General features: G+C 43.2%; 1 protein-coding gene across 2 annotated transcripts in view; it reads right to left on the bottom strand.

Moving 5' to 3' along the window:
* The window catches only part of LOC109900464 (protein WWC2), a 39,855-nt gene extending 27,343 nt beyond the window's left edge, over nucleotides 1–12,512 (bottom strand). For both annotated transcript variants that reach the window (XM_031828413.1, XM_031828414.1), the window contains exons 1-2: nucleotides 12,093–12,512; nucleotides 3,330–3,439 (exon numbers count right to left, since the gene is read on the bottom strand). In XM_031828413.1, the coding sequence (XP_031684273.1) occupies nucleotides 3,330–3,439; nucleotides 12,093–12,226 (244 nt within the window). In that variant the 5' untranslated portion in view covers nucleotides 12,227–12,512. The remainder of the gene's footprint in view (nucleotides 1–3,329; nucleotides 3,440–12,092) is intronic.
* Between the last annotated feature and the right edge of the window lie 538 nt (nucleotides 12,513–13,050).

The following is a 13,050-nucleotide window of genomic DNA, read 5'->3' as shown; positions in this document are numbered from 1 at the left end:
GTGAAGGGAGGTTCAGCGTGAAGAGAGTTTGATGGCCTTGAGTTAGACATGAAATATGCATTGGCAAACAGTCATTGGGGTGTTTGCTGAGAAAGGAAAGTGTATCACTTCTATAAAAAGGAGGCTTTCAACCCAAATTGGTTTTTCCAGCTCTGGTGCATTTACCTCCTTAGTTCAGTGCTTTTTCTATACTAGAACATGAAAAATGGTTCAGTACTAGATTTAAAAAAAAAAAAAAACGTTCGTCCTGCTGTCGAATGCGTCTCCCGGATCAACTCTGTCAGCGCAGCCAACATCCCCCTTACAGAGCAAAAGTCGTGTGTGTGCTCCACTTAGCCTGCTCTAAGCGTCTGGGCTGCATCATGTTAGCTCCCCACTCATGCTGCACAGAAGTGAACACACCTGAATAATGCGACACGGCATGTAGAAATGTTGAAACTGTTCGCAAAACAATGTCCATACAGGCTAGAAAAGTGCATGACGACACCAGTAGCTTCCAGCTTTGTTTGTTTTAATATGCAAACCATAACTCAAAATTAAGATTTTAACACTGATTGGCACCAAACTTTATTCATTCACTTAATTGGTCTCTCGCTCTCTCACGTCTCAACCCAAAGATGGTCTATTGCCTCAGTGAACTAACTCCGGGTTGCCCCCTTCTTGCCTCTGAATGACTTCATTACTGGTTAAAGAGACAGCGCACACTTTTAGCAAATAAGCTACTCCTATGTGAATGTTGTTTATCAGTACAGTAAAACAATAATGGAAGGGAAACAAGACTGTTCAGCTGTATTCCCATGAAAATCAGCCAAAACGAGCTCAATAACTCAATGCACGCACACACTCCTATTGATTATATGCATCCGTGTGAATAGGCCAAGGCTACATCTCGATTCACCCATTTAAAATCAAGAGAGATGTACCACTCAAATAAGGAATTACCATTAGGTTGTAAAAACAAACTACATAACAACCTAAGTCACATCGATTGATTCGTTAATGCATGCACGGCTGTCTCTGAAAAATGTTGACGCAAAAAAAAATGTCATGATATTGAACTCAAAAGGACGCCCAACGATTGAACAGAGCAGTAGCTCTGTAGCTCTAGTAGCTCTAGTAGTTCATCTGTCTGGATCAAGTGCCATTCTGTGACTCAGGTTCATATGCCTTCTCTTTTTTGCAGTGTTGACGTTTTTGGTATTGGGTATTGTGATGGTATCGAGAATCGTGATACTTAACCTGGTATGGAAGCCCAGATTCTGGTATCGTGACAACACTCATAGGTTACTGAATATAGCCTATTCACCTTGCGGTTAGAGGGGATATTGAGCTGTTTCCTCCCGCATGTTGTTGGAAGACCAAAGCGAAGGTAAAATGAAGTTTGGGACACACAAGTTATGCTTCTTCATAATCATAGATGGATTTAACATACGCATTTATCTCCAATAAACAAATTATTTGTGGTTTTGTTTAGGCATTTTAGCTCGTTTGACATTCGCCAATGTGAAACCAACCAGACAAAATGAAAAAAATAAGAAATACAATGCAACAAGCCAAACTCTGATTCAAACTATAGCTCAGAAGTGCAGAAATACACTGTGTCCAACCACCCACAGGAGGGCCAGCCTTAACACACCGAAGCTAAGCCCAGAGTCTCCACACAATCATCCACTCGACTGACAGCGGACTGCATTTGTTTACCCACCGGTGTTAGACAAAACAACAACAAACAATCGCAGTAGAAATGTGTTGTGAGTGCAACAGATAAATAGATTCCCTGGCCCACACAACAACAGCAGCAGCTCGCTCACACCTCAACCCCGCGGGCTACAGCCAGGCAGCACAATGGAAAAACATTTGGGAAATGGATTCCATCTGCATTGGGAGAAAACACATGTCTGATTGAATTGAATGGAGTTAATAGAAGTATGTTTATTTAATCCCAGGTAATGCAGGTGTTTTCCTAAGGGTATGAGCAGAAGACAGGCGGGCTCCTGTGGAATTTAATCTGCTCATTTAGAAATGAACTTGACTAATCACAAACGCATTTCATTTAGTGGAGATTCTCACTCACTATATCAATATGTACAATTCATTTGAAAAATTCGGTGACAATATTAATATCAACATCAATCTGCTGACAATATTGACAAATTCAACATAGCTTATTGTCTTGGCCTGATACTTGTCCTAGAATGACATCTGTGAGTTTGCTAAATGTTTAGCTTACTTAATGTCAATGATAAGACTGCTGGCAGTCAACATCCTTGCCATCACACTCATAATATCTCTGGATATCATCAGATTAGGGTTATTTAGCCCATATCAGTTGAAAACAGTTTGACAAATGAAAAGCATAGAAGTCAGATAAAGACTTGCGAGCAAAGACTTTAACTCATTTCTCAAAGTTCAGTCAATACAAATAATACATTCCTCATTCGATGGAGACACTTGGCGAATGATCGTACGACTCATCAATATCTCATCAATATCAAACAACATGGCGCTCTGACTAGAAATAATACAATAAGTTCCAGTGGTTTTCAGCTTCTAAATAACGATACTGTAATGAACATGAGGGAGACAGAGAGCTGGTTTCAAGCGCAGGGTGCAGCAGGTGTTCAATGTAAAGGACCACAGGAGGAGGAGGAGACAGGAGGAGGCAGGTAGCTGGGTCCAGGGGCAGGCAGGTCATACACAGGGGGTCCAAAAAGGCAACAGTACAGGCAGGGAAAAGGCTAGTAACGTCGCCCGGGAGATCAGGCAATAGGTAGTTAACAGGAAATCCGAGTACAGGCAGGGAATAGGCAAAAGGCGTCGTTAGTGAGGCGGGAGGAGTAAATCACAGGATAAACAGAGCTCTGAATAGAAGTGTGTCAAAAACAAACAATACCCCACAATGATGAGGTGCAAAGAACTGAACTAAATAGTGTGTGATAATGACACACAGGTGTGTGAACAGATGATCAGAATTCAGGTGATTGGGATCTGGAGAGTGAGCTGCGTTCAGGGGGATCTACGTGTATGAGAGTGTGGGCTGGAAACAGACGTTACAGACACATCATTCAGAGAAAGAAAACCAAACAAAATCTACATCATTACAGTTTCTGCCGTTCTACTAATTTCTCTGTGTTGTGTTTGGGAAAATCAAATCCAGTGTCGGAATACCCCTGCCAAAACATCTGAGGCGGAATCTTGGATGAAATAGCCTGGGGTCCTTTGTTTAGAATGGACAGATCAATGATTGCCCGGGTGGATCGCCCAGATGGTTTGGACATAGACATAATGTTAATGAGTGGGGTAACACCGAGGTAAACCTGTCAACTTACTGTTGATGTGGTCGATGTAGTAGATGCCAATCTGAGGGTCGTATGAGGCCTCCCATCCCCACGGTAACTCGTCTCCCACACAGTCCGCAAACGACAGGGGCTTCGTCAACCTGAGAGAGAGAGAGAAAAACATACAGTATCTGTACACAGAAACACATGAATCGTAAAGCTAGTGCATATCGTAACCAATCTATAAACTACATCAGGTGGTTCATTCATATAAAAAGACGTAGTAATTATTTTTACTCAAGGCTGGTTAGACTGTCATAGTGACCATAGGAACTAGAGTTCAGAAAGACAAGCCACTAAACAACAACACTGGAGCATCCAGCAGTAACAGTGACACATTCCTGAGGGACCAAAGTCTAAAACTGGCATCGTGGTACCACTCACTCAGCTCAGTGTGGCTGGCTGTGGGCTGGGGGAAGTCTGGCTAGACAGGGAGAGAGAAGGGACACTAAACCACTGTGCCTTCTATTTGGGATGCGTTGCCCAAGGCCTGGCTGGGTGGCTGCCTGTACATTGTTCCCACTCTCCTTTCCACTGGTAGCTTGGATGACTTGGCCCATGTAGACAGTAGATGAGAGACAGCCAAGTTCACTGGCGGGGTCATGACAAGATGGGGGTGGAGAACGGGTGGAGGAGTGAGAGGGAAGGAGCGGTTTTGGAAGAATGTGTTGTATCTTTGAAACTCCAAAATCTGTTTGAGAAACTGGGACATAGTCTATATTGGATAAGTCTAAGAATGTGGGCAATGGGTATTAACTTGCAGTTTAAGCCAAGCCAGCATGCCGCCCGGTGTACTTCACTGTGTTTATTCAGTGCACTCTCACTCTAAGACACACAAACGCTAATGCTAACAAACAGGTGCACACACACAGGCCATCTCTCCTGGCCTGGGCGGCTGTCAGTCTGGTATGCACGCTCCCTCTTGGCTGTAAAAGTTAAAAATTAGACAGGCGGAATTCCTGGTATGTCCCCTCGGCTGGGTCGGCCGACTATCGCACTCCGTACACCACCGACAACCTTTGAACTCAGAAGCCAGTCTCTGGACTGGTCTGCTGTCCTCCTACTACAGGTATTGGCCTACTATGACTATTATCTACAGTTACTACTATGCTACTAGTTTAGCATCAGAGTGGCTGTTCAACTGAAGAACGAATGCATACAAAACTCAGTGAGGTCAGCAGCGACACTAAGCAATGTCAAAATAGAGGCCGTACTGAAGTGACAGGATAGGGAGGGACCGCCCTCCTCCTCCACTATTTCATTTGTATTTTTTTATATTTAACCTTTATTTAACCAGGCAAGTCAGTTATGAACAAATTATTATTTACAATGACGGCCTAGGAACAGTGGGTTAACTGCCTTGTTCAGGGGCAGAACGACAGATTTTTACCTTGTCAGCGCAGGGATTCGATCTAGCAATCTTTGTTACTGGCCCAACGCTCTAACCACTAAGCTACAGTTGAAGTCAGAAGTTTACATACACTTAGGTTGGAGTCATTAAAACTAGTTTTTCAACCACTCCACAAATTTCTTGTTAACGAACTATAGTTTGGGCAAGTCGGTAAGGACATCTACTTTGTGCATGACACAAGTAGTTTTTCCAACAATTGTTTACAGACAGATTATTTCACTTATAATTCAATGTATCAGAAGTCCATTGGGTCAGAAGTTTACATACACTAAGTTGACTGTGCCTTTAAAGAACTTGGAAAATTCCAGAAAATGATGTCATGGCTTTAGGCTAATTGTCAATTGAAAGTGTACCTGTGGATGTATTTCAAGGCCTATCTTCAAACCTCTTTGCTTGACATCATGGGAAAATCAAAAGAAATCTGCCAAGACCTGAGTCTGGCTCATCCTTGGGAGAAATTTCCAAACGCCTGAAGGTACCACGTTCATCTGTACAAACAATAGTACGCAGGTATAAACACCATGGGACCACGCAGCAGTCATACCGCTCAAGAAGGAGACGCGTGCTGTCTCCTAGAGATGAATGTACTTTGATGTAAAAAGTGAGAATCAATCCCAGAACAACAGCAAAGGACCTTGTGCTGGAGGAAACAGGTGCAAAGTATCTATATCCACAGTAACACAAGTCCTATATCGACATAACCTGAAAGGCCGCTCACCAAGGAAGAAGCCATAAAAAAAAGCCAGAATATGGTTTGCAACTGCACATGGGGACAAAGATTGTACTTTTTGGAGAAATGTCCTCTGGTCTGATGAAACAAAAATAGAACTGTTTGGCCATAATGACCATCATTATGTTTGGAAGAAAAAGGGGGGGGCTTGCAAGCCGAAGAACACCATCCCAACCGTGAAGCATGGGGGTGGCAGCATCATGTTGTGGGGGTGCTTTGCTGCAGGAGGGACTGGTGCACTTCACAAAATAGGTGGCATCATGAGGCAGGAAAATTATGTGGATATATTGAAGCAACATCTCAAGACATCAGTCAGGAAGTTAAAGCTTAGTCGCAAATGGGTCTTCCAAATGGACAATGACCCCAAGCATACTTCCAAAGTTGTGGCAAAATGGCTTAAGGACAACACAGTCAAGGTATTGGAGTGGCCATCACAAAGCCCTGACCTCAATCCTATAGAACATTTGTGGGCAGAACTGAAAAAGTGTGTGCGAGCAAGGAGGCCTACAAACCTGACTCGGTTACACCAGCTCTGTCAGGAGGAATGGGCCAAAATTCACCCAACTTATTGTGGGAAGCTTGTGGAAGGCTACCCGAAACGTTTGCTCCAAGTTAAACAATTTAAAAGGCAATGCTACCAAATACTAATTGAGTGTATGTAAACTTCTGACACACTGGGAATGTGATGAAATAAATAAAAGCTGAAATCATTCTCTACTATTATTCTGACATTTCACATTCTTAAAATAAAGTGGTGATCCTAACTGACCTAAGACAGGGATTTGTGAAAAACTGAGTTTAAATGTATTTGGCTAAATTGTATGTAAACTTCCGACTTCAACTGTTCCTGCCGCCTCAATAGTCACACTATGGTGTGACTATTGAGACATCTTCTGACAGGTAGTCTGCCCCTCAGTGTGTGTACCACATTCCAGAAATTGATAACTCACTCACACCTTGGCTATCCACCCCGCACCCCACAATGAGATATCCTCACCTCACCCAACTGCCACGTCACACATTCTGTATCACCATACACACATCGTTGTGCTCTGAACCCGCATACACACACACACACACACAATGGCTAGCCCAACATCTCCATCAGCCCCATACATCACCTCTGGGCACCTCCTTCCCTTGCACAATAACCAAGACTGATACAAATGACATGTCCAAAAGAGAGAAAAGTGTTCATCTGGCTCTTCACACGTCAAAGGACACATCACTGAGGTTGCCAGCCACACAGTCAGCAGTGGGACACAACGATCTGGACTGGAGCTTGTTGCTGTGGCTGAGATAAGATGTCTGACTGACTAGCACCTTTTGATGCGTCCCGACCAACAGAAGAGGAGCCAAACATCACCACTACAGAAAGAAGTGGGTGTGCGTGTGTGTGAAGAGGTGGTATGTGAGGGATAGATAAGAGGAAGACAACAGGAAAGGTGGGGTGGGACTGTACACTGTCGTCATGGTAACAATGATCCAAGGTCTCTAGGCCTGGGACTATTTCTCACCACAACGGTCGGCTGAGGGGACATAGAGACTAAAAGAGACTCCCATTAGTCACGGTCTCTGACAGTATCTCCAGAACAGAACAGGCTGATTGTTGAATGGATGTGAGAAACAACCTGTAACTATCCTGACAACAGAAAACCCCAAATGTGAGTTAGTGCTTAGTTTCTGGCCAAAGCTAATTTTGCACATAAGCAATTAGCCTATCAGACCACAACAAAACAAGCTAGCTGCCAAGTCTCCAGACGGGCCTACTTTGTGGAAATTCACTTTCACACTAGAATGTTGACCCGTGTCAAGAGATGCTCTACAGAAGAGGTCAGTAACAGGCATGCAGGCTTTTGTTCCAGCCCAGCACTAACACCTAATTCAACTGAACATTACAACCTTGGTTAGCTGAATACAAGTGAAAACATACAGTGGCAGGCTACTAGATAGGCACACATTGAAAGCATTCAGCCTAGTCCCTAGGAATATGTTGGCTGGCCAGTGAAGGAGCAGGAAACCGTGGCCTGTGGACGGCCATGTGTCGCACATTACAGGACGCGGCCATGTTTTCTGGTCTCCAAGGCTACCACACACTCTTGTTTGTGTCTCTCTACCCTCTTCCCTCTATTCCCCCCTTCCTCTCTCTTCTCCCTCTCGTTCAGACTCAAGCACAGACACCAGCAGCTGTGAAAAGCCAGGATTTACATCATTTCTTTTATTATCGCCCCCCCACCACCACCGTGCCAACAAAGTCATACAGAGCGCCAAAAAAATGAAGAAAAAGGAGAGAGAGGGAAGACTGTGGCAGAGGGCGTGCTTGTACAAATTCGCCCCAATTAAACGGGTCAAGCTCCAAGCAGAGAGGGCCAAGAGAATTTGTGCGTGTGTGTGTCTACGTGTGTACGCGCGCCTGTGTGTGCATGGGAGGGGAGAAACTTGGGCTGGAGTCTTATCTCTGCCTCCTCTTCTGGAAATAAACATTTTTGGGGCTGGAGCAGTGAGGAGGGAGGCACGTTCCTCTCTTTTCTGGGGGATTTAGACAGGGAGGGAGGGCTCAGGAATGTGGTGCAGCACTCTGACACTGCCTCTTATTCTCCGCCACTCTCATAAATGCGAGATCTGGATGGCGGGGCCTTTCAGACGTCAGGGGGAGGAGAGAGAAAGAATGAGGGAAAAAGATAGAGGAAGGAGGATGTCTGAGGGAGAGTTGAAAGTGAAATAGAAAAGGGGGAGGCAGAGGGGGAAGAGGGGGGGTGAGAAAGAAGAGAAGGATGGAGCGCAAGAGAGATTGAAATAATTTGTCAACCACTGTAGAATGTGAAATACTGTAGAACTGACATTGTTTGCACAACGTTAAATCACTCCTGTCAGTTAGGCCTCGGCCAATGATGCTCGTTTAAATGTGAATTTGAGAGGCAAGGGAGAAAGGTGGGAAAAAAGAGAGGGATTCCTTTTTCCTGCCAAAAATGTGTATTCCTTCACTGGCCAGCCAGGGTCCCCTCTGCTTGACTGAACAGAACAGATCTAGTCTCCATGTAACCATGGGGATGAGAGGGTATGACTTGCAGGTGAAGCACGAGACAGTCTTGGCACGGCTTGGCGGAGTGCTATGCTAAAGGTGGGAGGGTCCACTTGGATTCCAAGTATAACACACACACACACCAAAATCTTTTCAAAACGCATCATTTTGGGATTAAATCGGGGGATATTGCGTTGACAGGGTTCGTGCTCTCCAACTTCACTTCATAATATCAGAGTATAGAGGAATTTGTAAATATGAAACACCTGTTGCTATCTGGCAATGGGACTTTCCCCCAGTTCCCATACAGGAATCCATCTTATGATGAAAAGTTCCATCCTATGTCAATGGAGAATCATTTCTGGACAAATTATACAGGTGAGATGAGTTATTCTTTGTGGCACAATATGCACGTCTCTGTTCCATCTATCCATCACTTCATGGTTATCATGATGCACTGGACCCGTACCTCGCAACCAAACAAAACAATATGATGGCGACATTCACCAAGTCATAGAACATGTCAGCAAAATGCATCAAGTCGCCTTCCTTGCGTTTCCAAGCCGTCTGCAAGCTGTCAACAAGCGGCCGCAATTAACACCATAGGCCTAAAACGGCATTGGATTACTACAAGCCAGTAGTGGTGTGGGGGGGTTGATACAGTTACACATTACAATATTATTTTTGGATGATATTATATTATTTGACTCCAAGCCGTCTGTACCTGTAGCTTGTTCTTCAGCTTCTTTTTAAATAGTGAACCAACGTGTTTTCAGCACTTTTATTTCCCCGACTGATCAAAACTTGTTTTCTCATGGTCTCTCGTCTCTCTGCAGCAGACATATAGTGAGCAATACGTTTGGAACATCAAATCAAAATTACAGAATCAAATCGTGGTACATATAGAATCACAATACATATATCTTCGACATCTAGGTATCCTGATAATATCATATCTTGATGTCACTGGCAATTACCGGACCTACAAGCCAGACAGCACAATCTCCCCCTGGGCCCATACTCATAAAGAGTCTCCGAGTAGGACTACTGATCTAGGAACAGGTCCACTCTGTCCATGTAATCTCATTGATTATGCTCTACAAGGCTAAACTGATCCTAGTTCAGCACTGCTACCCTGAGAAGATTTTTGAATACAGACCCTGAACTATCTTTGTGACAGACAGAATGCCTAGAAAGAAATGGTCTGTAGCATATCAGGCTGAAATAACTGGAGGGAGTAATAATAATAATAATTAATAATAATACATTTAAACTTGTATAATGCTTTTCTTTAAAGTAAAGAATCTCAAAGTGCATAGTAGGCCGGATGAGTAAGCTGATCCTAGATCTGTGCCTACCTGCAACATCTCTCCTGAACAGGACGGTGAGGTGTGGCAGAGGTGGAAAGAAACAGGGCACGCCGCCAAAGCTACGGCCGCCAGTAACACAGAGGATATATTAGTCAGGCGAACCCTCTTATCACAGTACACACTATCTTTATAACCGTTATATTCTTCACAACAATGTATCGACAGACAATACAGGGACAGAACCAATAGCAGCCTAATAGTAAACCTACATAACATGCGTTTACAGAATATATGATTTCTTCCCCACAACATATCACGGCAAGGTCCTTAGGGTCGTGAATACCATTAGGATTTCTGAGCCTGGGCCAAGATTGAGATTGTGAAAAGGCATTGAGTATGATTCCCTTCCACCCTGACACGGCATCTTAGCATTCTTGCCCGATTAACACCATTCTAGAATTAGAGGAATTAGTCTATCATTCTAGAAGGTTCATATTCTAGAATGTGTAGAATCTAGACACGGTTCAGGTGGAGGGAGGGAACCGTGGATAATGATGATTTGGCTGGTTTCTGAGTGGGAGCAATTTGATGTATATCATTCACAATGCCTGGTGGTGTTAGTGGTGGCCTCATAGGAATGGCTGGCATGCCACCTATTATAGGCTAGCAGTTTTCTAACAATATAAGGCATTAAGACACACTATAGAAGCATTTGGCTTCAATTACCCTCGCTCGTTAAGCTTAGGGGGGTCTGAGTGAGAGCAGACTGGAACATCCGTTTTCAGCACAGTGTCACATGGCCTTCTCTTCAGACTCTAGGTTTCAATCAGCAACACACATCTGACATACATATGAGGCGTCAATATGACAACAATATAGGACTACTGTTGCGATTGATATGAAGCTAATTTAATTAAATAATAGAACAGGCTAATGACTAGAATGGTTCAGTCATTAAGTGTTTAATCATGTTCTATCTATGCATGACTTGACACTAACGTACAACTAAATTAGCATTAACGAATCTCACATTTCCATAGGGCAGTCAGGCATCATCCTTCCATTACGGGCCATACTTTCTGACCAATTATCCTCATAATTAGAGCTTAATGGTTTGTCATAAGTGGCTTGTGTCGTGTGGTGAACCCAATGTAATAAAACCCTGGTAAGAAAGACCTCAATTGAGTTAAGTGTGCGTGTCAATACCGGCTAATGTACAGAATTAGCCTATTATTGAAAGCAATGGGCTGTTAGGTTTCTTCCTCCCCATGATATTAGCCTAGAATAATATGTCAATCAAATATGCTACAGTTTAAGATGATTGTGTTTTGCATGTTTAATGTTTTTTTTTTTATCGAACCAGGGTCTGTAGTGACGCCTCTAGCACTGAGATACAGTGCTTTAGAACGCTGCGCCACTCGGGAGCCCCTACATTTGGGGGATCTCAGATGACCATATTTTTCATGACAATATAATCAAACATTTACAAAAGCCAAAACGATAACTTAGGGAAGCTGGAGCTTTAAAAAAAATAGATTATCAGAGTCCTTTCAGAGAGTGCAGGAGACTCCACTTTCTTCCTAGCATTGTAATTGCCTTTTCATAGATAGTATAGCCATCTGTAATGAAATAGCTTATTTTACTGTAATAAGTTTAGTATTGCTTTTATTTTGTACCTATTTGCGTCCCTGATCAAATTGAATCATACGCAGTAGAAGTTCTAGAATCTCAGCAACAACAGAGCTCACGAGTTTGCTGTAGTTGCATAAAATGAGCACGTTGGTTTGATATGCTTGCTAGCTCACAAGAATAATGGTGCTAGCTATGGCTTGTTGAATCCTCATTGAAATTGTGAAACTAGCTAACGTTAGCATCGTAAGGAATTTATTCCAAACCATGGCATCAGAAAGTTAGCTATCCAGTTAGCAAACTATAGCTAGCTGCAAGCTACATCCGGCATAGCCAGCTGAAATTCAATTTCTCTAAACTATGCAACTAGCTATCAGTTATCAGAGTTTTTGCAATAGCTAACGTTAGATATGCTCAAATATCCTGCACGTTCTCGCAATAACATTATGCTATGCTAGCTGACTTAGCAAAGGCGTGTTGATAGTTTCACACTATAAAAATACAACTAGCGACTGTAACCGTTAACGTTACTGTTCAAGGCATTTGCTTGTTCGAAACCCTTTTGTGTCGTAAAAGTGTGTAATCAACTGTTCATAAACTGTTTACAAACGCTGCCCGTGTCAACTTCGCAAACAGACGCTCTCTTGCTTACCTGTCCCTCGGGTCTATCCAGCTTGTTTGTTTAGTGTTGTGGTCGATATAAAACACTTTGCCGTCAAAGTCCCTCGCTTCTTCCCAGCCGTCGGGTAACGGCAGCTGGCCATTCCCCTTCCTAGGCATGTTCATCTTCTAAAAGTTCCGCCATAAGTACGGTTAAAAAAAAATTCCAGTGGAATACTAAAAAGCGACGGAAAAAAGTCAGTAAAGATCCATGTTTTGCGTTCCCCTGTCCTCCATCTTGGGTTCCTAGCTGAACACATAGACCAGGACAGACAGACTTGACTCCGTTCCCAGCCAACGGGACATTAGCATGTCATTAGCATAAATCTATTTGCATGCGCATTCCTGAGCGTTGCATTCCTGCGGCTTAACCCTTTCCAAGACATCACCAGTGGAAAATGTGTGTTGTCAAGACAACTTGTTCCACTGGTCCCACCGAAGTATTTGGTCCCATCCCCACGTTCCCGTTCCCCATACCAGACAAGCGGGACACATTACACCGCCGCGTTAAATAGTTTTGTTATCGGCCGCTGTCGCTCTATGCAAGAACTGGGAGAAAAAGTTTTGGAATGGTGAAATATTGCAAAATATAGGCAGATAGGATGATGGGACAGTGACAGGGATAAAATATGATATGTCCCCAGATAATTCAATATCTACATAAACTTGGGGAAATAATTATTGAACATAATAATAGAGAAAGTTTAACAACACTGCATAACTTTAAAGGGACAATCTGTGATTGCTGTAATACAAAAAAAAGTATTTTATTGGTGTCTATATTGAAGTGGTAAAAGGTCATTGTGATACGAATAAGGGAAGGAAATTACTCCATTAGGGTGTGGCTCCTTAACTTTTTGTAAAGGGCATCCTATAAGCCTATACACTGGCTGTACAAAACATTATGAACACCTGCTCTTTCCATGACATAAACTGACCTGGTCAATATT

Source organism: Oncorhynchus kisutch, linkage group LG7 (genome assembly GCF_002021735.2).
Source record: "Oncorhynchus kisutch isolate 150728-3 linkage group LG7, Okis_V2, whole genome shotgun sequence".
NCBI lineage: Eukaryota > Metazoa > Chordata > Actinopteri > Salmoniformes > Salmonidae > Oncorhynchus > Oncorhynchus kisutch.
This window is presented reverse-complemented; position numbering and strand designations above follow the sequence as displayed.